This window comes from Tenrec ecaudatus, chromosome 13, assembly GCF_050624435.1.
Source record: "Tenrec ecaudatus isolate mTenEca1 chromosome 13, mTenEca1.hap1, whole genome shotgun sequence".
In the NCBI taxonomy this organism is placed as follows: Eukaryota; Metazoa; Chordata; class Mammalia; order Afrosoricida; family Tenrecidae; genus Tenrec; species Tenrec ecaudatus.
In genome coordinates, this window is record NC_134542.1 from 375,290 (window position 1) to 403,035 (window position 27,746).

The following is a 27,746-nucleotide window of genomic DNA, read 5'->3' on the forward strand; positions in this document are numbered from 1 at the left end:
ATCCTCCTAAAGCTACCCCTTTCATTTTAATAAGTGTATTTTGAAAAATATTGTTTCTTGATGTCATTATACGTGTTTCTTGCTAAATTTCTCCCATTTTCAACTCTTTGCCTGCAAACGTGTAATATGAATTGCTTTCTTCCCACTGAGAATCTCTTTTGAGAATTTTCAGGTCGGAACTTTTCTCTTTCCAAGTCTTGCTTGAATTCACCAAGTGAGCTCAGGTATCACCCAACCTCAGCCAGTTCAGTTACAGAAAGAAAATGGATTTCCTCCGAATCACTAGTCTGATGAGCAGCATGTTGCAGACACTGCAGCAGTGAGGTTTGAATGCCTCCGACAAATATTACATGAATATTCATTATGTTGATGTACGTGTGCTTGAGCCTAAGCAGCAAATTCAAAGTGTTCCTTACACAAAGGTTTTCATTGGACTCTATTCTGAATCACAGTTCCCTCAGAAATTAACAACTGATGCCAATATCTAGCATGGCTGTTTAAAGAATGGCCCAGGCAGGCCTCAGAGAGGGTGGCGGCTCAAGGTGACCCAACTGGGCATGTTCCTCCTCCAGGCAGAAGGTCCCAAATGAGCTTTCTGTTGAAGGTGGGCCTGCCGTCCATTCAGTGTTTCCGTGCATGGGGCCATCATGGTGCCGCCTGTGAGTTCAGTGTTTGTGGGGCACGGTGCCACAGTGGTCCTTGCACCAGGCTTTTTGCAGGAATGGAGAGCGAGTGGACAGCGTGGCACATAAAATGATCAGGACAGAGACACATACAGCCCCGGGTCAGATTCCAGTGTCACCCTCCTACTGATTTTTCCACAGCAGAATCTAGTGGATGGTGGGGTGTGGCCCCTGGTATCACAGGGCCCTGTTTTATACCAACCATGCCTGGTCTTCTGGACATCAGGATATGCTGGAGGTAATTTGGGGGTGAGGAACAGTAAACGAGATGTCAGAATCATGAGATAATGAAACTCCCATCACTGCCTGTTCCACTTGCTCAAACCCAAGCTTGGACTTGAGAGTTGGTAAGGCCATTTCCAAGGGTGAGACCCAGCTTCGAAACAACAAAGAGCAAACAGTAGCAAAGGCACAAACTCTGTTACTCTCTTCTTCTGGGAAAAACTGAAACCCACGGTCTCTTGCAGCATGAAGTTGAAAAACCCTCCCACTAGTAAATGTGGGATCAGAGTCAGAGTCTAGAATCGTTAAGAAATGCTTAAAAACCCCTTGCAGAGTGTGTGGCCCTCCTGCATGGCTTCAAAATTTCCCCGAGATGGTTGAATTATCTCTGAATTTCTCAATGCCGGCAACATAGACCAGGATGGACTTGCAAGGGAAATTTTTAAAAATCATTTTATTAGGGGCTCATACAACTCATCACAATCTATATATATATATATATATATATCAATTGTATAAAAGCACATTTGTACGTTTGTTACCCTCATCATTCTCAAAATATTTGCTCTCCACTTAAGCCCCTGGCATCAGCTCCTCATTTTCCCCTCCTTCTATGTTCCCCCCTCCCTCATGAACCCTTGTTAATTTATAAATTATTATTTTGTCATATCTCACACTGTATGATGTCTCCCTTCACCCACTTTTCTGTTGTTCACCCCCAGGGAGGAGGTTAGATGTAGATCCTTATAATCAGTTGTCCCTCTCTTCCCCACACTCCTTCCACCCTCCTGGTGTCACCACTCTCACCACTGGAACTGAAGGGATCTTCTGTCCTACATTCCCTGTGTTTCCAGTTCCTCTCTGTACCAGTGTACATCCTCCGGTCTAGCCAGATTTGTAGGGGAGAATTGGGATCATGATAGTGTGGGGGAGGAAGCATTTAGAAACTACATGAAAGTTATATGTTTCATCGCTGCTACACTGCACCCTGACTGGCTCGTCTCTTCCCTGAGCTCCTTCTGTAAGGAGCTGTCCAGTTGCCTAGAGATGGATTTTGGTTCCCCACTCCACACTCTCCCTCATTCACAATGATGTGATTTTCTGTTCTTTGGTGCCTGTTATCGGATCCCTTCGACACCTCGTGACCACACAGGCTGGTGTGCTTCTCCCATGTGGGCTTTGTTGCTTCTGAGCTAGATGGCCGCTTGTTTACCTTCAAGTCTTTAAGACCCTAAATGCCATATCTTTTGATAGCCGGGCTCCATCAGCTTTCTTTACCACATTTGCTTACTCACCCGCTTTGTCTTCAGCAGTTGTGTTGGGAAAGTGAGTATCGTAGAATGCCAATTTAATAGAAGAAAGTATTCTTGCATTGAGGGACTACTTGAGTGGAGACGCAATGTCCTTCTGCTACCTTAATACTAAACCTATAAATATATGCACATAAATCTTTTCCCATCCTCATATATAAATATATTTACATATGTACATGTCCTTATTTAAACCTCTATAAATGCCCTTTGCCTCCTAGCTCTCTCCTCTATTTCCTTTTACTTTCCTCTTGCCCCACTATCATACTCAGCCTTCATTTGGGTTACAGTAATTCCTCTCAGTTACATTACCCTTGGTCACACCCTCCCAGGCCTCCAATGCAAGGGGAATATTTTTATAAGACCTGCTGACTTCCACTGTTATTAACCTATGCTCCTATGCTGATTACAGCAAAATGTAGACACCATATGTGAGGACTGCCATGGAGGAACATTTACAAATAGACATGTTACCTACATTTACCTCTCCATCATCATCAGTAAGTCCACCTATAGATGCTCACCTGCGCACATTTACCTGTCCACCAGCTTCAGTGCAGTCCTCCTATAGACTGTTCATCTTCGTACATTCATCTCTCCGTCTTCATCAGCGTTAATCACCTGTAGCCAACTGCTCAACAGCCGTCTGGGACCACTTCCCCCCGAGACCCCAGCTCTTTGTTTTCTACACTCAGTCTGTTGAAGCGGTGCTGCGGGGTTATAAAGGACCTTGAAATGACCCCTCCCTTGCCTGTCCAGAGGCTGGTTTCAACAAGACCACTTACAGGACTGTGTGTGAGGTGGGCAGGATCTGGGCCAACCCCATGCAGGGCCACCACAGACTTGCCTCCTCTTCCCTGAAGCCGAGCTGTGTGTCAAGAATCAGGGTTGCTCAGTGTGCCATCTGTATCTCTTTGATTGGCTCTCAGGGCCCTGGCACACTGTTTTGTTTGGTTTCACCATCTGCTTTTGAGACATGCTCCTGCTCCACAACTCACTGCGCCTGGCTGGCTTTCTAGTCCCGCTTGAACTCCCCTTCTCGAGTGGGCATGAGCATCAGCAACAACACAACAGCCTGAGCAAGGCTGGTCCTGGGTGCCCTCCATCTGAGCCCCCAGGCAGAGCTGCCTGGGGCTCTTTTCTGCTGTGTCAGAGGAGGCGTCTTCCAGAGCAGGCTCTGCCTTCCCCTGCTATTTCCATATCCAACCCATAAAGGTCTTTAAAGTGTAGTTTTTATTCCACTCCCACGGAGTCTCAGACACCAGCTACGATGTGAGCTTGCTGTGGCGGGCTGCTTCATGCTACAGAAACAACTGGAAACCAAGTGGCTCCTTATGGCCATTCAGAAACGTGTTCTTGTAATCATATGAAAGGACGGATTTGGGTTTTTTTGCAACATATATGTGACTGTTTCCATTGCACTGCTCCAGTTTCTGTCTCTATCTCTCTCTCTCACACACACACAGAGCAAAAGACACATGAGGATAAGTCAACAACTATTGATAAAAATCATAGAAATATTTATTAAGCAAAAATATCAAAAGGTAAAGTTATTGCTGCGTGTCTTCTTAAAAATGTGTATCAGGAGCATTTATTTTATTGACATATACTTCGTGTGTGATTCAATTCAATGGCTTAAGTGTACGCAAGAGTTGTGCCGTCACCGCTACAATCAATTTTAGATCATGTTCTTCATTCTTGTATCCATTGCTGTGAGCTTCCTATTTCCCCTGCTCTTACAGCCTCCCCTGTCATAGCCCTAAGGATCGATTGATCTAGGGACTGTCTCTATAATTTACCTATTCTGGATTTCATGTCAAGGAAGTCATTAAAGAAACAACCCTGGCTTGCAGCCAAGCCCCTATGCACACATCGGTGGGGACCCTGGGGCCAATGCTTTTAGACTCCCCCTTGTGCTTTCTCCGGGGATGATGGAAGGCTTGTTTGTTTTTAAAATCCTTTGATTGGGGCTCATGCAACTCTTATCATAATCCATACATCCATACATCGTGTCTAGCACACTTGTGTATTTGTTTCCATCATTATTTCCAAAACATTTTCTTTCTACTTGACATTTTGGTATCAGCTTCTCATATTTTCCCCTTCCTCCCCCACCCTCCCTCCCTCATGAACCCTTGATAATTTATAATTATTCTTTTTCTCATGTCTTACACTGACTGATGTCTCCTCTCACCCACTTTTCTGTTGTCCATCCCCCTGGGAGGAGGTTACATGTAGATCATTGTGATCCCCCCCCCATTTTCCCCCCTTCTCCTTACCCTCCTGGTATTGCTACTCTCAATATTGGTCCTGAGGGGTTTATCTGTCCTGGATTCCCTGTGCTTCCAGTTCTGATCTGTACCCGTGTACGTGCTCTGGCCTAGCTGGCTGTGTAAGGTAGAATTGGGGTCATCATAGTGGGGGGAGGAAACATTAAAGAACTAGAGGAAAGTTGTATGTTTCATCGGTGCTATACTGCACCCTGAGTGGCTCCATCTCCTCCCCGAGACCCTTCTGTAAGGGGATGTCCAATTGGCTACAGATGGCCTTTGGGTCCCCACTCCACACTCCCCCTCATTCAAAATGATATGATTTTTTTGTTCTCTGATACCTGATCCTTTCAACACCTCATGATCACACAGGCTGGTGAGCTTCTTCTATGTGGGCTTTGTTGCTTCTCACAGTTAGTTGGCCACTTGTTTATCTTCAAGACCCTAGATGCTATATCTTTTGATAACTGGACACCATCAGCTTTCTTCACCACATTTTCTTATGCACCTACTTTGTCTTCAGTGATTGTGTCAGGAAGGTGAGCATCACAAAATGCCAGGTATTAGAACAAGGTGTTCTTGTATCGAGGGAGAACTAGAGTAGAAGCCCAATGTCCATCTGCTACCTTAATACTAAACCTATAAATATGTACAAAACTCTATTTCCCTGTCATATCGAAATATATTTACATATGTACATGCCTGTATTTAGACCTCTATAAATGCCCTTTGCCTCCTAGTTCTTTCCTCTATTTCCTTTTACTTTCCTATTGTCCGACTATCATGTTCAGCCATCATTTGGGTTTCAGTAATTTCTTGATCAAGCCCTACCAGGCCTCCAACACCCTCCTCACCATTGTTTTTTGGATCACTTGTTGTTCCCTTGTCCCTGGGTTTATTAACACCCACTTCCTTTCCCCTGCCTCCCCCTCTTCCTAGAACCATAGATCCCATTGTTTTCTCCTCTGGATTATTTATCCCGCCTATCTTATCTAGATAGACATGCAGAGACAATAATATGCACAAAAATAAGACAGAGCAAAACAAGGCAACAAAACAAAACAAAGAAACCAAGGAAAAGCCTATAAATAGTTCAAAGTCTGTGTGTTGACCTTTAGGAGTGATTTCTGGTTGAGTCTGATGGGTGTTATGCCCTGGTCCCACAGTTTATTTTTGGCATTCCCTGGGGCCTTCATTGTTTTGCTGCTCTGTTGCACTCCCTTAGCATTTCGCCCTGGTATGGTGGAGTCAGTTTGGGCACAATTCCCTCACTGTGTCTCCAGTGTTGACCCCCGTAGCCTTATGGGTCAGTGAGGGCAGTCCTGTCTCATGGTGGAACTGGCCCTATGGTCCTCTCTGTGCATTGGCTGCTCTGAGCAGAAATATCATCCTCAGGGCTTGGGGGTCCAGGATATGCTCCACTCTCTCTCTCTCCCCCTTCGCTTGCTCCTGTGTGCTCTGATCAGACATGTCCCTTTCCCTGAGCTATAGCTTCAGTGCTGTCCTCTGAAGTGAATTATTTGGGGGCAGGGAGGCAGGGAGCGGTTGTCCGCATAGTTGGGACTGGGGCCAGCCCCTCAGACTTCTCTATTAAACCCTTTCTAATTTATATTAAAAAAAAAATCATGTCTTACATTGACTGATGTCTCCCTTCACCCACTTTTCTGTTGTCCATCCCCCTGGGAGGAAATTACATGTCGGTCATTGTGATTGGTTCCTCCTTTCTTCCCCCTACCTAACCCTTACCCTCCTGATATTGTTACTCTCAATATTGGTCCTGAGGGATTTATCTGTCCTGAAGTCCCTGTGTTTCCAGCTCTTATCTGTATCCATGTATAGGCTCTGGTCTAGCGGGCTTTGTAAGGTAGAATTGGGGTCATGATAGTGACGGGTAGGAAGCATTAAAGAACTAGAGGAAAGTTGTGTTTCAACAGTGCTATACTGCACCCTGAGTGGCTCATCTCCTCTCCCGTGACCCTTCTGTAAGGGGCTGTCCAATTGCAATGGCTTTATTTGTAACCTTTTACATTTAGCGCTACAGCCCCCAGAAAATTCTGATGTGTGACTTTCCATTCCCTTTGTTTGTTCCTGGGGAGGAGTTGAAAGGTGAAGGCAGGGAGGGGGGCGGCATTGGGGTCTGCGTTTGCCATGTCTCAGCTTTCTCTCTCTCTTTCTCCTGGTCCAGGGCTGGGTTTGGGTGTCTTCCCAGGGTCCCGGTCATCCTCAGGGCACAGTAGCCTTATTGTGTTCCCCCACCCCTGCATGAAGTGTTATAAGCTGCCCCTGCTTCCCCATCATGTAGTCTAATTTTAGGGAGAGATTTTGCTGGAAGTGGCAGATACACAGGCTGGAATACACAGAGGCTGAGGAAGTAGGCTTATGACCAGCGTGTTTGCTGTCGAAGTACTGCTGTTCTCTCTCTCTCTCTCTCTCTCTCTCTCTCTCTCTCTCTCTCTCTCTCTCTCTCCTCTCCCCCCTCCCCGCCCCCTCCTCTCATTAGAGTGAAGCCCGACGGGCGTAGCTATCAAAACTAGCATGGAATAATAATGGGTTATCTGACCCAGTTGCACAAGCTAAATCAGCAAAAGACAAAATAGCTAAACGGGCCCTCATAAGCTTGACCTCATTTTCCCATCAGAAGGTTTGATCAAAAGAAGTGAAAAGACAACCTAGAGACTGAGAGAATCTTTGAGAACCATTGTCAGATGAGTCTACTATCTAATATAAATATAAAACTTCAACAACGTAACAAAAGGTCTACGTCACCACATAAATTCAACCTCCGTTGACTTGCCCTGACCTCTAACCAGCAACAGGACTGGCTTTGCCCTCAGGCAGACAGAGGGTCCTAGACGGTGGATGTCTGTCACTCCCCTGGCCAGTCCCAGAGAAGCAACAAAGTCCTTAGGGACTCACATAGTGGCGTGTCCTTAATGAGAACTGGGTGCTGGAGTCGCAAGGTCATGAGTCACATTCTGACTCCCTTGGCCAGAGGATCCTGGGCTAATCTCACCAGCTCTTCTGCCCTGCACAAGTATGTGTCCCCATCATGGTCCCCATCATGGTGCCCTGCACAAGTATGTGTCTCCATCATGGTCTTCTCACCTGCCAACTGTGATGTGTTGATCAGCCACGGACCGTGCTCCTGGGACCGTATTCTCTGCCCTCCAGTGTCTTATTTATGTCTCCCAATCTCAGCAAACCCTTGGACACCATTGCAACTCAAGGCAAATCGTCTCCCTCGTCCCAGCGCTGTGTCCTTGTCTTGTCTTTTCCTGTTTAAGAATGAATACCTCGTCTCCTTACTAAGTATGTTTCAGATCTGGGGACTCGTGTACCTGAGACTGTGAGTGGTTGCAGATATCTCCGTGAAAGCCACACGGTTCAGCCTTCACTTTAATCATCTCAAGTACAGGTTTGTGTGTGTTCTCAGAATGATGTGTGCATGGTGTTGTACATAAACTGTGAGCTCGAAAAGTTTGGTGGACTCCTGACTGCGTGTGTGTGCATGTGACCTGCCGTTGACAGCCTCGCGCGTGGGGCTATGTGTGAACCCACTGCTGCTGCCACTGTGTCCATCTGTCATGGAGGGCCCTCCTCATTGTCACTGCCCTCGACTTTCCCCAGCACAGTGTCCTTCTCCAGGCACTGGCCCTGCTGGTAACAGGGCTAAAATGTGTGCAATGAAGTCTTCCATCCTCCTCGCCTCTAAGAAGGTTTCTGGCTGTACCCCTTCCAGTGTGGGCTTGTCCGTTCTTCTGGTAATCCCGGAGATGGTCACTGTTCTTTGCCAGTACAATAATCTCAATGCATCAGTTCTTCCCTGGTCTTCCTTATTCGTCGTTCGATTCTGGCAAGCTTATGAGGCCATCAGAAACAGCATCACTTGGATCAGGCAGTCCTTGCCCTGACCTGTGTGTATCTTTTTTGTAAAGTCACCACTCACATGGACCTAAAATCCAAACTCACTGCCATTGAGTCACTTCTGACTTATGGCCACACGTAGGGCAGAACAGAACTGCCCCTGAGAGTTTCTGAGGCCCTAACTCTTCAGAGACGTGTTAGGTGCCATCGAATCCATTCTGACCCCTAGTCACCCTATGACACGGAATAAAACTTGCCTGGTCCTGCTCCACCCTCACCATTGTTCCTATGCGTGAGCCCATTGTTAGAGCCACTGTGTCCGTCCAGTTCTTTGGGGGGCCTTCCTCTGAGTCACTGACCCTCTACTTTACTGGGCATGGTGTCCTTCTCCAGGGCCTGGTCTTTCTTGACAACATGTCCAAAGTATGTAAGACAAGGTCATGCCATCCTTGCTCTAAAGAGCCCTCTGGCCCTGCTTCCTCCAAGACAGAACAGTTTGTCCTTTCAGCAGTCTGGGTGCTTGCCAAATTCTTCTCCAGCACCACAACTCAAATGCATTGATCCCATTTGGCCTTCCTTACTCCGTGTTCAACTTTCATGTGTGTATGAGTCAATGGGAAATACCTCGGCTTCGGTAGGGCCGACCTTAGTCCTCAATGGAACACCTTTGCTCTTTAATACTTTAAAGAGGCCTTGTCTTGTGCAGCAGATCCACCCAATGCCTCTGGATCTCTTGGCTGCTGCTTCCTTGAGCATTGATTGTGGTCCAAGCGAAACAAAATCCTTCACAAATCCAACCTTTTCTCCACTGACCATGATGTTCCCAATTGGTCAAGTTGTGAGGATTTGGGTCTTTTTCACATTCAGTTGTAACCCACCCTGAAGACCACAATCCTTGACCTCCATCTGGAGCCACCTTTTGTGTTGTTGAAAAAAGATTTTGCTATGAACAAGTTCTTGGTCTTGCAGCTTTTTTAACTTTTTTTTTTCAAAACCATATAGCTATCACACCATTTCATATGTCAGTCACGTCACGCAGTCTTGTACAAATGCTACCAAAGCATTTTCTTCCTACTCGAACTCCGTGATATCAGCTCCCCGTTACACCCCCTGCCCTACCCTCCCAGGAAGCAGGATTCTACTTGTTGGCCTCTACAGGTTCATCAATACTGGGTTTAATATTTTAAAAAAAAAACAGAAAAACACCTAACAAAAATTCAAGAAAGCTATCCATAGTGACCAAATACATTAGAGATAAACCACAATATGAAATGCACACACAGAGAAAATATTGAACACCAGATTAGGCCCAACGTGTATCAGGCTCAAACCGTTCAAGTCAGGTTTGTCCTTTTTATCTCCTATCGTCATCTTGGCAATGCTCTCCGTTTGGTTCTGGCCTCATTTCTATCACCATCACCATTTTCCCTCATTTCTATCACCATCATCATTTCCCCACCTGCAGTTAGCAGCCCGGGGTGTAACCAATACATACTTCAATGCCTCAGATGGGATTAGGACCCTCTTTATTCCAGTCTGACCTCATGGTAACCTACACCTTCAAATATCCTGACCCCATGCCACTCACCTCTGTGGATACCCAAGATTAGGGCTTAAATCTATCTTTTTGGAAATATAAATCAACCCATAATGATATATATGGTGCTTCCAGGACCACCCTTCTTTGGAGAGATTACAGAAGGCTGATTGAAATCCTAGTCCAAAATACTTTGAACTCCTTATTTTCAAGATAAGAACAGTGCATGAGCATTGAAAACATTTGTTACTTTGATTACTTTTTGTAAAGCTCCAACTTAAATTTCCACCTGGGAAAATGGTTAGACATTCAATTGCCTTAAAAACAACACTAGCAGGACTTGAACCTTCCAGAGGTTCTGTGTTCAGTGATGAGCAGGGTTGGGCCCATAGCAAACTGTGAGGGGTCATCGGAGCACAACAGATGGTGCCTGGACTGCAGCCCGGCTGGATCAGGACTGGACAACAGCTGGCCGACTGCAGGAAACATTCCCATTGGAAAGTTGAAGGTTAAATCCATCTTAGTGGAGCTTTGGATGATGATGCGAGAGAAACTGACACTGAAGCCAGCGTGGAAAGGCTCTTCTTAGAACAACCCGAAGTATCTGCCGAAAAGCACAACGGGGACAAACAAGAGTGGGGCGTTGCTCTCGATGCACTTAGCTGCTTTTGAATGAATGGGCAGAATTTAAATCTTCCTCCAGGACAGATGATCCCTTCAGGACCAGTGCCGAGAGTGGCGATACCAGGAAGCTGGAGGAAGGTGGGGTGGAAAGGGGGAACCAATTGCAAGGATCTACATATAACCTCCTCCCTGGGGAATAGGCAACAGAAAAGTGGGTGAAGGGAGATGTCGGACAGTGTAAGATATGACAAAATAATAATTTATAAATGATCAAGGGTTATGGGGAACACTGGGAGGGAGGGGGCAAAATGAGGAGCTGATGCCAGGGGCTTGGATGGAGAGCAAATGTTTTGAGAATGATGAGGGCAATGAATGTACAGATGTTCTTGACACAATTGATGTATGTATGGATTGTGATAAGAGTTGTATGAGCCCCCGATAAAGTGATTTAAAAAATAATTTAAATCTCCCCTCTCTTCACTGTTTCATTTTTTCTGCTTAAGTTTAAATAACTTATACCACTGTAACTGATGTAACCCACATCAGACCCACTGCCATTATGTGGAATCAGACTCCTGGGTTTAAACAGCTGACCTTGGGGTTAGTGGTCCAATGCTTTCCCGGTAGTGCCACCAGGGCAGCCTGTAACTAACTCACAGTGACCCAGTACCCAACAGAAGGGAACACGGTCCAGCCTGCACCATTCTCACTAGTGCTGTCATGTTCGAGCCCCTGTTGCAGCCCCTGGTGTAAACCCAGCTCCCTTCCAGAGAGGGAGAGCTGCTGTCGCTAAGGGAAAGGTGGAAAGTGAGTTGCTCGCTTGCTCTTAGTTGCTGACTCTGTGTGGCCCACCCTCTTGAGGAAGGAGCAAAGAACAAGAGCTTGGTTAACCTACATTTTTCCGAATGAAAACTCATCTCAGCTTATCCTCCAGGAGGCACAGAACGACCACCTGGAGAGTCTGCTGGGACATCTGGCATCTCAGCTAAGCCTTGGGTGGGAGCCAGGGTGTTGGTGTGTGTGGTGGGCGGGGGGGGGGAGGGTCTTGGCAGAGGGCATTGGGGGCAGGGGGCGTTCTTGGAAAAGGGCATTTCATAAATCAGAAGGTGGTGGGTTTCTCAGCGTCACTGCTGTCTGGGATCACAGGGCTCAGGAAAGTGCAACATTGTCAATAAGCATGTGATGGGGAATAGCACACACATGCACACATACCTGCTCATATGCATGCACATAGCACACACGCATGGCTAGACTTGCTCATGGGCACACGCACAACCTCACACTCACACTGCCAGGTCCCTTCCTGCATTTGCATTTCAAGAGACGAAAGTTAAATGGCGCTACTGGACAGGGAGCCTCTTGGGCTGTTGAAACATGAAGGGCCAGCTCATTCAGTGGGGATAAGACCGTCAGGAGCATTCCAGAAAGCAACCAGTCTGCAATATGAGCCTGGGGTGCTCTGGAGGCTAGTGGGGAACAGAGGTGCCAGGCCCCTGTCTCTGCCTTGAGGGAGTCCCTCCCTCATCTGTCCTGTCCCTGCGTGCAGGCTGCCTTGGTCCCAGAGTTGGGTGGGGTCCCTGGGGACCTTGAGAGTACACCCCCCCCCCCACCGCCGCTGTCCTCCACGTCCAGGGTGCCTTGGATTGAATGATTCTCCATGGAACCTGTAGTTCCTCTGGGGACAGAGGCCCTGGTTCGGTCAGGGGTTGGGGGTGGGAGTTAGGGTAGGGGGGTGGTGAGGCCAGGGGAGGGACCTGGAGCCTGGTGCTGAGCCTGTCACCCTTACAGGACTTCCCTGGGAATGCGAATGCTGACAGCGTGGTGCTGTACCGGCTGCGGCCTCCACTGGAATCCCGGCACCTACGCTTCCTGCCAGCTACCTGGCATCGAGACGGCCGCATCGGCATGCGTGTGGAGCTCTACGGCTGTGCCTACCGTGAGTGCCAGGCGCGGGACACTGGTTGGATGCTTACTGTGAGTGCCAGGTGTGGGAGCACTGGTTGGCACCCGAGGGTGTGGGGCACTGGGTGGGCACCTGTGAGTGACCAACCAGCATGGGTCCTGGGGGCGCTGGGCTGTACCCCAGAGAGTGGCACAGGGAAGGTGCAGGCCAGGCATGTGAGTGGACAGAGCAGGGAAAATGCCACCTGGGCAGCATGGCACCAGCTCTCCTGGGGGCCTGGTGTCCAGAGTTTCACTAAGGCCCCTCAAGGAGGCACGGAGCATGGTGTCGCTGACCTTGGTCACTCAGTGTCCCATCAACAACCTCTGTCCCGGAGGAGCCAGACGCCAGGTGGAGGCTGTCCGGGCATGCTGGGAGCCAGGGCCCAGGCTGAAGGACAAGGGGGACTGAGGGGACGTTGCCAGGTCGGTGCCTTCACCTCAGTATGTGGAAGCATACCGCTTGCAGCTGTATCTGCGTGGGCTGTGCTCCTCAGGGACATTTACGCCAGCTCCTTCCTGCCCCCACCTCCACCACCGCCTTTCACTCCAGACACCCTCACGTCTGCCTGGGGGCTCTGGCCAGCACCGCCACCCCCACCCCGCCTTGCTGCTCCCTCTTTGAGCGCCTGCTGCCCCATAGCAACTGCCTCCCCCACTGCTCCTGGCAGCGCCCAGGGCGGTGTCGCCTGGCCCTCTCCTCTGTAACAGGCCATGCTCCAGTGCCTGTGGTCAGAACAAAGGCATTCCGCCTTTTCCTCGGGATGGTTCACTGGAACAGGAGGGTGGTCCATGCAATGCAGGAAGGACATCTGCCTGTGGAGGGAGGAGCTGCGGCCCCACGCTATGAACTGTGCGCTGCACCGCTCCCCATCGTGGTCACAGCGCCGCAGCTCTCCACGCCGCATGGGGCACATTATGCAGCTGCAAGGTGCGATGTGTCTTTGCTCCCCCAGAGGCCCAGAGAGGACTCCCCACTCACCAGCTCCCAGCCTTCTTCTCCCTCACCTGCCCTACACAGAGCCTCTGGGCGCTGTGTCTCTTCCATGTGCTGCCCCGGCTGCCTCCTGTGCTTTCAGAGATGCACTCCATGCCCTCCAGTTAATGCTGACCCACAGCCACCCTGGGAGACGAGAAGAACTGCCCCGTGGCAGCTCTTTATGGGAGCCCCATCTTTCTCCTGAGAAGCAGCTGGTGTTTTCAAACTGCTGACTTTGCAGTTAGCAGCTCACCTGGTGTGTTAGACAGGGTTCTCTAGAGAGATAAAACCAGATTGCTGATAATTATATATATATATATATATATAGATAGATAGATAGATATATAATAGATATATAATACAAGAAATGAACAGGTAAATTATAAATAGATATATAACACAAGAAGTGAACAGTTAAGTTATAAACAGATTGATATATAATACAAGAAATGAACAGTTAAATTATAAAACAGTATAAATGGCTCAGTGCTACTCACTCCCGTGAGAGAGTTGTGAGACAGGCAGTCCTTCAAGTCTTGAGGGCCGTCAGGTAGTCCTCTGTAGAGAGATCCAGACTATCCCAGCACAGGCAGCAAACAGCAAGGCAGGTCACCAACTGTCAGCCAGGTCACCAGCTGTCAGTCCTCAGCTCCAGAGATGTAAATTTCATTCATGTGGTCTTAAAGGGACCTCAACTTGCAGTGACACAGTCCACAGGCTAGACGTCCCACAGGTAGTGTGCCCTTTAAATTGAGGCGCAGAAAAAGCAAGGCAGCTGCACACTGGTCCGATGATTAAAGAGCGAGAGACAAGAAAGGCGAGGCTCACCGAACCACTTATCTCGCCGCCCTTCAATTAATCCCACTTGTGTAACTCCCCTGGTAACTCTATGCCTTGTAGGCTTGCCCAGTCTCTTCAGATGGGGTGCAGCACCTTCCAGGGCCATGGGCACTGGGCGCCTCTCTGTGGTAATAAGACTGTTTCTCTCATGCTCCCCAAGAGCAGTCATTCGCTCAAGGCCCCCATCTTGGGAACCACCATGCCCCACAGCCACGTGAATTGTGAGCCCAGGACTATCACACACAGCCCCAGCCTGGCAAGCACACTGTCCACCTGGTGAAAAGCCACCCACCTCTTGGAGTCCCGAGGCCACTGCTCCTGCTGGGGCCCTTCCACGTTCCACCCCACTGACTGCAGCAGGCTTTGTCTGAGCACCAGCCCTTCCATGCCACTCCATCAGCAGGGGGCAGGACCCTTGAGTGAAAAGCTCATCAATGTACATGGTTCTGTTTCCCTCACCCAACGGCTCTTGATGGCAGTGAAGTTGACCCCCAATCCCTCATGCCCAGTGACTACCATCCTTGTTTGTCCATGCCACACCCCAAGCAGTCAAGGAGGAAGACAGGGTCCCCAGTGCGGAGTATTCTCCTCACACTCGGCTTCCATTTCCCAAGTGTTTTAGCATGGATGTTTTCAGTTGTTAGATGCCCCTACCCCACCCCACCCCACCCCCCCACACACGCATAGTGAATCACAAGAAGCAAAGCTGTCTCTGTGAGGTGCTCCTGACCCCAGCCAGGGTCTCGCGTGACCTGTTCAATCACCCCATGTGGACCACGGGAAAGGAGGGCGGCTGGTGAGGCACCCTGGGAACATACTCCCCAGACGCCGGAGGAACCGACCAGCCTGTCTCTGCACAAGTGAGACTGGAATGCCCCTTCAATCTCACGCCATCAGGAAAGATCAGTCGCTAGAAAAGACACCCTGGGAGGAGACATGAGCGGGACCCTCTGGAGTGGGGCTGACACAGTGACTGGCACCATGGACGTAGACGGCAGCACCGGCGGCCCACTCTGACAGGAACCAGCAGCAGTGTCACACCCTGTCCGAGCGCACCAAGTGCAGCTATCCCTGGGGTCCCAGGCTGCACCGGCGCCCCCCGCCCCTCACTCACTCTCTTCACCAGGCAGTCACCCTCAGGCTGCATGGTCCTTGGGTTTGTGGTGGAACTCAGCCCTGTGGAGGCTTCACCACCGCAGCCCTGTGCCGGGTTCTTTGCCTCCCCATCTACTCCGTACTCAGCCCGATTCCGTTGGTTTTTTTCTTTTCTGTTTTTGAAGGTTTATCTGTAACTCCTATGTCTCCCCCGCTCCCCCTCTCTCATAACAGACATCTCTCTTTTATGATTTAAGCTTTTAAATGATTTGAGTGAAGATTGACAGAACAAAACTCCATACTGTGTTAAAAGGCAGGCTCACTGGTCAGTGAGAGCCTGGTGGAACCCCAAGCTCATGGTTTTCAGTGACCCTCAGGTCTGGCCATGAGCTCACCCCGACAGCCCCACGAGAGACAGGTTTCTGAGGGAAATCACACGAGGGAGGTGCTTGCCCCCGAGAGAGAAGAAAAGGGTAGCCTTACAAGGACAGCATCTGGATGAGAGAAGCAGGAAGCATGGGGACAGGGAGCTCAGGGAGGAAGCGGAGTCAGTGTGTCTGGTTGGAAGCACTTCAATCAGGAACTTGGAATAAACTGTGTTTGGATCACTGAGTGGAAAATGGATCCTCCTGGTCCTGTTCTTTCCCGACAACTTCCAGGTCAGAAACCATTCCTCTCTGTCCCCATGGCAACTTACTGCATCCCCATGGCAACCTGTGCTGTGCTGCAGCTGCGTGTAGCTGCTCATGATGACCCTGTTGCTGGGATGGATGGCTTGCCAGCAGTGGAATAAGGGGAGCAGAGGTGTGGACTCTCAAGTGGGTATGCCCACCCTCCATGAACACATGAGACCTGCCTCAGGGCAGGTACTTAAACAAGAAGGAAGTGGGTTGAGGGACTGGGGGCAGGGGTCTAAGCCCAGCTGTGAGACCACTTTGAGATTGTGTTAGTCTGGGTACTTTAGAGAAACAAATCCACAGAAACTCATGTATAAGAGAGAGTTTTTTTTTTCTTCAGAGTAACATTCAAATTTTATTCAATGCCATTTTGACATCTTTTTTTTTTTTTACATTTTATTAGGGCCTCATACAACTCTTAGCACAATCCATACATATACATACATCAATTGTATGAAGCTCATCCGTACATTCTTTGCCCTGATCATTTTCAGAGCATTTGCTCTCCACTTAAGCCCTTTGCATCAGGTTCTCTTTTTTTCCCCCTCCCTCCCCGCTCCCCCTTCCCTCATGAGCTCTTGATAATTTCCTCCCTGGGAGATGGACGGCAGAGAAGGGGGGGAAGGGAGACTCCAGATAGGGCAAGAAGAGAGAATTTTATATAAAGGTTAAGTGCGCATCAAGAAAACATCTCAACCCTGTGCTGCCCATTAACCCATATGTCCAACACCAATCCACAAAGTCCTCCTCCATCTCACAAAACACACACTATGATGCCGACTGCAGGGCTAAAGCCGAGTCAGTGAATGTGTAAGCATCTCAGCATTGGCAGGGGTCTCCACACGTCTGCTCCAGCACCCAGGGCTGCATCGGGGTAGGTCCATGTGGCGTCTCCTCAGGGATGTCTTGCCAGAAGTGAGCCTTGGCAGCTGAAGCAGGGAACTGGTTAAGGCAGCTGCACCCTGGTCCGGCCATCAGAAAGCAAGAGACCCGAGAACTAGAAAGGCATGGCTCACTGAGCCATTTATCCCATCGCCCTTCAATTAATCCCACATGTGTTTATCAGCCAGGTGGGCACAATAAACTAACTCCCTCAGAGATATTATGATGATCTGGTCAGATATTGACTACGTGAGAGGAGGAAATGGGTTATAGCTAGCGCTGTGATCACAAGTCCACTAATAGCACCGTGGTGGTCATTTATGGAGGAGAGGCGTGTTTCATCCAAAGAAGAGACCATGGCAGATGCCCCTGGGGAGAAAGATGGCATGAGAGGGAGTTGGTAATGTCTTCCCCTGCTGATCTAAGGAGCCCACAGCCCCAAAGGCTTCTGCATCCAACCAGCTCCTGAGCAGAGGCAGAGCCACAGGCATGGCAGGCGTGGGACTGAGATGTTCCAGGCTTCTCTAAGGTGCTTGTCAGTTCAGCCCCCATTGGGACCACACCGCCTCGTAGACACAGTTCATGTGACCTGAGGATAGGTGTTGCTCAGAGGACAAACTGGTGTGGACTGAGGACTGGGCGTGCTTCCCGTGGGGATGGTCCCAGCAGAGGATGCCAGGGCAGTCCTGTACCGTTTGCTTCTGGAAAACGTTGGTAAAATGTCCCGGTCCGGGAGCCTTGGTGAAGAATCCCATCCCTGTCGAATACGCACACTTTCCCGCCCACGGTGACCATCGGGTCTTTTCACCAAAACCTGTGCACTAGGTTTGGAGCCAGGATGGTGAGACTTTATCTCACACACTTGGTGGTGCGGAGGGCCAAATAGAGGAAGACCCTCCATGGGGTGACGGACACAGTGCACGGGTCAGAACTGACAGCACCTGCAAACAGCACCGTCTGGAAAGCCTGTTCTTGGGCGTGGAGCACCTCTGTCTGGCTGCCAATGGTGGTAACTTGGGAGGTGGACGAGGTGGCATTGCTCTTTTCTGGACATGTGACATTTTTTGGTTGCTTGCCCCAAAGAACCCACCATAGGCCAGTCACTCAAAACCTTCCAGGTAAACCCACTGCTCACTGCACCAACCCAGCTCTCCTCTGCTCCCCCACATCACCACCTGCCCTGGCCTGAGATGCTCCCCTGGGTGGGCTTCGCCTTCCCCAGATCCAACTGAAGGAAGGACCACAAACTTCATTCAAGGGATAATGCAGAGGGGTCATCTCTTTTCTTGACCCCTCCCAGACAGGCCACCTTTCAACCAGGTGGGGAGACAGCTACTTGTCTACACGGACCACACCCCACATTCTCCCTCCTGGGGGCAGTCACTGCACAGACCACACCCCACACTCTCCCTCCTGGGGGACAGTCACTGCACGAACCACACCCCACACTCCCCCTCCTGGGGGATAGTCACTGCATGCACCACACCCCACACTCTCCCTCCTTGCCTCTGTCCCAACTTCCAGTGTTATCACCTGGAGTCCCCAAGACCAGTGTTGTAAATGTCCTCTGTATAAACACACCATCTTCCCATGTCCCTGCCCTGAAAACACCTGCCACTCTTCCCTGTACCCGAGTGAAGCCCACAAGTGTCTCCTATGGAAAATCCCCAATCCTCTCTTTCAGCAGTCCAGCAGCCGCCCCCACCCCCCGACCCTGTGGTCACTTTCTTCCATGAGAGGAATGATGGGGCACTTTCCCCCGAGGAAGGGTCACTCACGTGGAGCTGAGGGTGGTAAGGGCCACGGCATCTCACAGCCGACAGCTTCTGATGGCCTCCAGGCTGGGCCATCATGCCACCGAGGGGACGGGAGAGTGAAGGGCCCTCTGGCGCTTTGAGTTAGCAGAGCGGGAAAACAAGGGCCCCCATCCCAGGGGCCTCGGGGGAAGTTCCTGGTTGTGTGTCATGCGCTTCAGGTGCCTTCACGAGCTCACCTTTTGCTGTCAGAGGAAAGGGGGGCACATGGGCAAGGTCTTAGTCTCTGCTGGCAGGTAGGAAGGAAGCTGCTAACTTAAAGGCAACTTTTACAAACCTAGACTAGACCCTGGACTATAGGACAAGGAACGGCACAAGGTGGAGGAAGGCCCGCTAACCACCTGCGGTTCCCACAAGACATAACCTTGCTCCTGAGAGGGAGGGAGGAGGGCTTGAAGGTCAAAGGCCACCGCCTTCAGTGGGGGTTACACCTCAACTTAAGAAAACAGGCTCAGACTGATCCACTGAGAGTATCATGCTGTGTGTGTGCGTGCATGCACGCATGTGCATATGCCAGGCGGCACCCTGAAATTCTCAAGAGCCAATTGACTTGGACCCATAATCAGCACCACAGAAGCAGCATCAAGAAGTGACCCATCGGATCATGTTGACAAATCTGCGACATGCTGACAAGCAGGGGCGGGTCCCTTGGAGACTAAGGTGTCCCTGGGCAGAGCGGCAGTATTATTCTCCTCACGTGCAAGGGAAGGCTGGGAAATACGAGAAGACCAGAGAAGCCTCACTGCTTCTGCAGGCCAGTGCTGGCAGAAAGCACTGAAAGTCCCGTGGGCCCCCAGGAGAACAGACACGTGTGTGGGATGTACTCCCAGAACGCTGCTCCGAGGGAGGAGGGAGAAACCTTGTCTCAGGTACTTGGGACAGTTATCAGAAGGGACCGGTCCTGAGAGGAGGGCATCATGCTCGATCAAGTGGAGGGTCAGCCACAACCAGGAAGACCCTCAACAAGGTGGATGGACACAGAGGCTGCAGCAATGGGCTCAAGGACAGCAGTGATTGTGAGGGTGGCCCGGGCCAGGCAGTGTTCCGTTTCAGTGCACACTGGGCCACTATGAGTTGGAACCCACTCAATGGCGCCTAACAACAACAGAATGCTAAGAGCACTAATCCTCCCTGCTGGGCGGTTCCGTGGGGTTCTGGACCACAGGAGGAAGAAACGGTCCCCGAACGTGGTAAGCAGACAAAACAAAACTCACTGTGTGGGGTTGATTCCGACTCACAGCCCCTTCGATGGAGTCGCACCATGCCCACAGCTCGAAGAAGAACATCCTCTGTGGTGAACATCGGGGAGCTTGCTAGGAAAGGCTGCAGAAAGAATTTGCAGGTATCAGCACCTCTCGAAGAGATGCCGAGACACTGGGCTCATCGCGGCCCCAGAGGACAAGGCGGAACTGCCCCAGTGAGTTTCCGAGACAAGCTGTTACCAGAGTAGAAAGCCTCGTCTTTCTCCCTTGGGGTGGCCAGTGGTTTTGAACTGCAGGCAACACCTTGGCTGGCAGCCAAACTCGTAACCATGGCAGCACCAGAGCTCTCGACAGGTCAGCAAGGTCACATTTGTGTGAATGTAGACGTGCATGGACATGTGCGTATGTGTGCACATCTGTGTGTGTGCACGTCTGTGTGCCCGTACATGGGAGCACTTCCAGGAGAAGGAGGCAGATTTAGAAGGACTTACCATCTCTCTGCAGGATCGGAGGTGGTGGATTTCGATGGCCACAGTTTCCTGATCTACAGACCCGCTCTGAATGCTGCACGTCCAGCGAAAGATGCCATTTCTCTGAAGTTCAAGACAAGGGAGAGGGAGGGAGTCCTGCTCCACAGGGAGGGGAGAGACGGGGCTCACATCACCCTGGTGCTCATCCAAGGGCGGCTCTTGTTACTCGGCAGCTCAGGTACCTGTACCAGAAAGGCTTCCATCAGCTGAGTACGTGGTTGCCCTGCGTGCGTGTGAACGTGGCCTCCCTTGTGTCTGCAGCCGTGTGCTCGTGGGAATGTTTACGTGTCTGGGGCAGCAGCCTTCACACTCTGCTCATGGGCAAATGCAGCTATTAGTGGAATGTCAACCACCCCCCCCACCAGCCCAGGCGACATGTCGGTTCCACAGACTTGGGGGGAGGCATCCTGAGCATTGTAGGGTGCTTACCGCATCCGTGACCTCCTTCCATGAGGTGTTACCCTGATTAGGACCACCAAAATGTCATTATGTTATTAGGTGCCCCCTGGGGGACAGATCACCCTGTAGAGAACCCTTGTTCTATCCTCAGACAAGGGCACGGATGCCGTGGCACGAACAAGAATTCATAGCAGACATTTCCAAGGGCTGTGCGGGAATGAGAGGTAGTGAGGGCAGTGGGCGGGGCAAGGAGAGGATGTCTGAGGGGTGGAATCGGAGGATGTGGGTGGACGTACTGGCCACAGTGAGTCGGGTTCATACTGTTGGGAGACCCCGTGTCTAGCTGCTAACTGAGAGGTTGGAGCTTGAAGCCCACCCCAAGGGAGACCCCTGGAAGAAAGAGCTAATGGTAGACATCTGAGGAACCAGGCCTCGACACCTCACAGGCACAGCCTGCCCTGGCACACGGGGTCACCGTGAGCAGAGCGCACGTGGTGTCAGTTGTTGTAACCCTGTGGTCTAGGTTTGGGGACAGCCAGCTGCACAGGGTTGGGACATGCTCAGCCAGCCTGCACTCGGTTAGGTGGGGCCAGCCCTGCTTTCTGGGCCCCCAGGTGGAGCGGCCCCTGCACCCCTGCACGCCCCCAGCTCCGCTGTGCTGGGCAGCCTCCTGGACGACCAGCACTGGCACGCTGTCTTCCTGGAGCACTCAGGCCAGCAGGTGACCCTCACTGTGGACGGCCACACTGGGCATTTCCAGGCACCGGGGGACCTGAGCCACTTGGATCTTCATAATGAGGTGGGGGCAAACTTGCCAGGGTGGGGACTCTGTGACTGAGATGTCCAACCCCACAGACCTGGACCCTGGACCTGAGGGTCCACAGCAGGGCCAAGAGGGTGGAAGAAGCAGGCAGGGAAGGGGAGCAGCTGGGGTGTGATCCCAGACAAAGTCTTGTTCAGGGAGGTGTCAGCCTGGTAGTACACCCCGCAGTACAGGCCTCTCCCACCTGTGCCACATGGGACCCCTGAGGCTCTTCAATGCCACTGTCCTGCCCACAGCAGCAACAGAGAAGAGCCAGCCTAGGCATGCAAAGCCCCATCCTGAAAGGAAGCTGTTTGTGGGGAGAGGGAGAGGCAGCCTCATCAAGATGGCCTGGTGGGCTTGGAGGGGACCTGGGTGGGGTGAGGGACGAGGGTGCCTCGTGGGCTGGCAAGGACAGTCAGATGTTAACTCACACAGTCTCCTGGTGGCAGAGAGCAGCATTCTGGTGGCTGGGGGCATCGGTACCCACAGCAAAAGCATTTGTGAGTCTGTCTTAGGGTTTCATTGACAAGGAGCAAGCACGGTAATGCATGACCATGAATCAGAGAGGTTTTGGGCAAGTTAGCAGGTCACGGAAGACTATTACTGATGCCATTTTTCTTTCTAAGACCAGCTTTGGAGGGATTTCAGCACCTGGAAAACCAGCGACATTTCAAAGAAGGCATTTCCAGGGCTGCTTAGAGAATGTCCACTTCAATGGAGAGGACATTATTGGCTTGGCCAAGCGTCACAGTCCACGGGTCTTCTTTACGGTAGGAGCCCCTGGGGCCCTGGTGGGGAGGAACCATGGGAGAGATGCCGGCCCCATGTGGCCAAAGCATCCCCTTCTGTGCTCCTGAGTGTAGGGGTGTTGACAGCAAGGCTGGGCATTGGGAGATGCCCCCCTGAGCAACACACAAGACACACACACAAAGTGAACATAATGTCTGGTCTGGGTGAGGTACCCCAATCAGCCACATCTGTGTAATCCAGGCACAGGGGGCCTGGGGATGGACGGGAGTGGGGGGCTGGTGGAGGGCAGGGCTGGTGGCCACCCGGCAGGCACGGCCAGTGCAATACAAACGTCTGTCAGACTCAGTTATGTTGAGGGGAGGACGGGAGACAGGGCAGGGACCTGTTTATTGGGACCTTAAGAAGGGCCGGTGGATGGTATTCTGAGATCAGTGCCATGAAAGTGGGTTTTGTGGGAGCCCCCGGTGACGTGACAGCTTGTTCCCTGACCTATGACACCCCCTCCTCTGGTCCCAGGGCAACACATCGTTCTCCTGCTCACAGCTGCAGAAGGTACCAGTGACGTTCCTGACCCCCAAGAGCTCCCTGGCCCTGACAGGCTTCCCGGGGGTGGATGGTGTCACTGTCAGCTTCCAGTTTCGAACGTGGAACCGAGCAGGACGCCTGCTGTACAGCCAGCTTCATCAGGCTTCTGGGGACCTTCTACTTGTTCTCAGAGATGGGAGCCTCACACTGAGCCTGCACAGGCCTTTGGGACAAGGAGAGAGCAAGGTCACAGCAGGTAACTTGGCACAGCTGCCAGGCCCCACAGACCCTCCTGTGACTCCATCATCCCAGGCCCCACAAACTCTCCTGTAGCTCCATCATCCCAGGCCCCACAGATGCTCCTGTGACTCCATAATCCCAGGCCCCATAGATGCTCCTGTGACTCCATCATCCCAGGCCCCACAAACTCTCCTGTAGCTCCATCATCCCGGGCCCCACAGATGCTCCTGTGACTCCATAATCCCAGGCCCCATAGATGCTCCTGTGACTCCATCATCTCAGACCCCATAGATGCTCCTGTGACTCTATCACCCCAGACCCTACAGATGCTCCTGTGACTCCAAGATCATCCCAGGCCCCAGAGACTCTCCTATGGCTCCATCATCCCAGGGCCCACAGACTCTCCTGTGACTCAATAATCTCAGGCCCTATAGATGCTCCTGTGGCTCCTTCATCCCAGGCCCCATAGATACTCCTGTGACTCCACCATCTCAGGTCCCATAGACATCCCTGTGACTTCATCACCTCAGGCCCCACAGATGCTCCTGTGACTCTAAGATCATCCCAGGCCCCACAGACTCTCCTGTGACTCCATCATCCCAGGCCCCACAGACGCTCATATGACTCCATCATCCCAGGCCCCACAGACTTTCCTGTGACTCCATCATCCCAGGCTCCACAGACCCCTTCCCCTCACCCCTGAGCTCAACCACCTGAGTGTCCACAGAAAACATGTCAGCACCACCCTAGGTCTCAGAGAAGCTCACAGCCAACCTTAAGGTAACAGAACCCTCAGTGTCCCTACTTTTCTAGGTGAGTCCAAGTGCATGAGCTTCCTTTTACATGAATTTTGTGCCACATTGTGCTCTTTCATGTGCTCGTGTGCTGCCATTTATACTCATTTATTCCCTTCCATTTATATGCATTTTATACCAACCTGGTGCCTAGCAGGAGATGCCCTCCTGCCTTCTCTCCCTACCAGTCCTCTGTCCACATGCCTGGCCAGCTCTTCATAACCAGAGATGGGGTTCTATGCTTCTGAGCTCATATGCAGCTATACCCAGAGATGGGGCACCGTGCACCCTCTGTGTTTGATCCATCCTGAGGTATGACTGCAAGTGAGGACAAGAATTATCTCCATTGGCCATAGGTAGCATCACGCCTGAGAGGGAGACCCATGGGGCTTGTTCCTGGGCAACTGGGTTTAAATCAGCCCCCTCCACCACCCGTGATGCTCAACCCCAGAGGACACGGACATCCCTGCCCAGTGAAATGGTCCAGCCAAAAGCCAGGAGCATGGCAAACAGAAAGCCACCCAGAGACAGTGGAGCTAGATCTGAGGCCAGGACACTTTCCACACAGCTCCTGTCTGTGGGGCCCCTGTGACCACTGGTCGAGTGCCCAGGCGGAGGCGGAGCTTTGTGGGTAGACCGGCAAGGAAAGAATACAACACACCCAGTGCCGTGCGCATCACTCCCAGCCAGCGTGCCTCTGTGCTGAGTGACTCGCTGTGAGGAATCAGTGTCCACATCTTAAATTTCTTAACGAATTTCCTCCCAATGTTACTCCAGTAAGCACCACAGAACCATTGCGTGTCTCACTGCCTGTGCAGTAAAAACCTGTGAGACTGGTGGGCACCCCCAGGGTGGGCTCAGATTACATCATCATGAGGCCCAAGGCCAACACACTGCCATCGAGTGGGTGCTGACTCACAGAGACCCTGCAGGACCAGGTCGAAACGCCCCTGTGCATTTCCCTGACTGCAATTCTTTAGTGGGGGGACATCCTCATCTTTCTCGCTCAGAATACTGGGTGGGTTTGAACTGCTGACCTTGTAGTTAACAGCCCAACTCAGAACCAGCTGTGCAACAGGGCAGAAGGAGGTGATGAGACCCCTGGGGGAGCAGGGAAGAGAGTCTGGCGGGGTTCTCTACGGAGGCTTACAGGCATGTGCACATGTGTGTACACACAAAGAGGCTGACAGCAAGGACATGTGATCAGGCATGTTTAAAACTGCCAGCTTGGGTATGATTATCACGTAGCAACACGCAGCTGCTGTGACCTCAAGTGCCTGGCGCCAGTAAGCTGGTTGCCGTGGGTTGGGTCTACTCCCCACGCAAGATGCCCATGTGTGTGCAGGCCACATCTGTGCCCTGCGCCATCTGGTGGTTGATGCTTCAGGAGATGGCAGGCCTTTCTTCGGTGTGCCTTTGGGTGGACTAGACTTACCAACTCCACTTAGAGACGTCTTTAGGAGCTGATCCAGTTGTGAGCCAGGGACTCCCTGAACTACACAGCAGAGTATCTGGCTTCCTTTCAGATTGCTGTCCTAATAAACTACATTCTTCCACTAAATAAGAGTGGCTTATTATTTTTCTTGGGTATGAGAGATCTAAAGTAGTAATTTCTGTGCATTCTTATGTTTACTTGGAATGAAAGTTAAAATACCTTGAACATGTAACTGAATTGGGTTAAAATGTACATAAATTCTTTAATGCGAAGACGAAGTTTACAACTTAACCTACAACAGGGCAAATGCATTTTAAAGTGTTTAAACCAGCAGTTCTCAACCTGTGGGTTGCGACCCCTTTGGGAGTGGAATGACCCTTTCACAGGAGTCACCCGATTCATAACAGTAACAAAATTACAGTTATGAAGTAGCAACAAAAATAATTTTCTCGGGGGTCACCACAACAGGAGGAACTGTATTACAGGGTCACGGCATCAGGAAGGTTGAGAACCGCTCGTTTAAAGTATTATTCTAGCCAGTCTGCACACCAAGACCATGCTTGATGCTGCATGCAATTTCGTCTCTCTTTGCCTCCCTTGTGAAGATCAAACCAGAGATCAACGCACTTACAACCCACTGCACAGGTTAGCCAAATGCCTGTTCTGGTGACTCTCATGCTGGGCTCAGGGGCCCGGGGCCCCGTAACCTGCTCCTCGGCTGTCTTTGATGTGGATGGACTTAGGGATCGTTTCCTTTTCAAACACCAGCCAACATTTAGAAATCAGGAAGACTAGCAGACTCTGCATGGCGAAGTTGGGGATCTGCGAGCTCTGGGGACACCTGCTCCCATTATGTAGCTGGGGCCAGGCCTGGGAGAGCTAGCCCTGGTCGGCTGTTGTAGTCCCCGTCCCTCCGTGCAGGCATTTGCATGAGGTCCCTTCACCTGGGGACAACCAGGACTATGGACAAGTTCATCCTGCCCAGAAGTGATGGCAGCCAGAGGCAGGGTCATCCCCTATGGTCCCCTGGGCCAGATACCAGTAGGACCATGCCCCCCAGGGGGGGCCATCACCACCTCTCCTGCCCCTGCTGCCCGGATAATCTGTGTCAAGTCACAGGGGAGTCCTTGGGTACTCTGCTGGGACTTTTATTCAACATCCCTCCCGACAGGCACTTCGTGTCCAGCTCCTCCAGGGAGCATGTTGGAAAGCGAGCTTCTCAATTCCCGCCCCCCCCCCCCCAGACTCTGCCTTTCACACTTCAGGTGAGTCTGCACATCCAGAGGCCATGGGGTGCAGATCCAGCCAGGCGGCAAGCTCAGGCTGGAAGGAGGACAGGAGCTTGCTGGAGAGAAGAGCAGAGGCCATGGATTTCCTCAGGGGCAAGCAGGATGGGAACATCTGGAGGGGCCGGGGGAGAACTCCCACCCGTCTCTGTGCCACGCAGGGCTCAGGGTTCCCTATAGCAACACCAGGACTGCTGGTAGAACAGAGCCCCACCCTGCTCTGTGGCTGCCTCTCCCCTGTTACCTCAGACCCCAGAACAGGGAGTGTTTGCAAGCCTTCTTGCTCTTCATGATATGCTGTCTGTGGTAAGACCCAGGCCACAGGCTGAGCCTGTGCTGCTCTGAGCCTGTTCGCACGGCCCGGGGTTGGCACTACCTTGTCTGGACCTAGTGCTGGGAAAGAGTGTCCCCAGATCTGCTCTGCTGGGCCACCGAGGGCAGCCAGGAACAGCTGTATCTGCAGAGTGACACCAGGTTGATGTTTCACTGACGTGGAGCCTCACTAGCACGCCCACAAGAGATTGCTCGCTGACATCAGAGGCTTCCTCTCGCTCATCCTGGGGGAGGAACAAAGCAGTGCTTCACTCGGATCCTTGAGACCCACCTGTGCCTGCTCTAGAGGGACCGTCTGGCCTTTAAGACCAGCGAGAGCGCGTTGTCTCCTGATTTCGGCAACAGCTCAAGTCCTTTGCAGAAGGTTTGGAAAACAACCCAACGTGACAGTGAAGTAAAATGGATGTTACTGTGTACATGAGACAGCTGGCCTGCCTGTGCGCACGCGAACACACACACACACACACACACACACACACACACAATCTCTTCTCAATTTTACATCTTGTCAATATTCTGCTGAACATCTAAAGCAGCTGCCTAGGTGGAGTGTAAAAAGGAGAGATTGTACTAAGCAGGGTCCGTGGAAGCGTAAGCAGTAACATGACGAGGTTGTCATTTCCCTGGGATTTGGGACAGTGGCTGCTCTGAGTCTCCTGAGAGTTGAGTGTTGTGAATGTGAGATGGAGGGTGCCCCGAGGCAGATGAT

The 27,746-nt window shown here is 51.4% G+C and overlaps 1 protein-coding gene across 1 annotated transcript in view; it reads left to right on the plus strand.

The window, feature by feature from the left end:
* Positions 1-27,746, plus strand: part of LOC142424768 (contactin-associated protein-like 4) — a 129,015-nt gene that overhangs the window by 38,212 nt on the left and 63,057 nt on the right. Inside the window, exons 4-7 of the mRNA XM_075530106.1 lie at positions 12,299-12,446; positions 20,445-20,648; positions 21,484-21,668; positions 22,941-23,205. Coding sequence (XP_075386221.1) covers positions 12,299-12,446; positions 20,445-20,648; positions 21,484-21,668; positions 22,941-23,205 — 802 coding nt within the window. The remainder of the gene's footprint in view (positions 1-12,298; positions 12,447-20,444; positions 20,649-21,483; positions 21,669-22,940; positions 23,206-27,746) is intronic.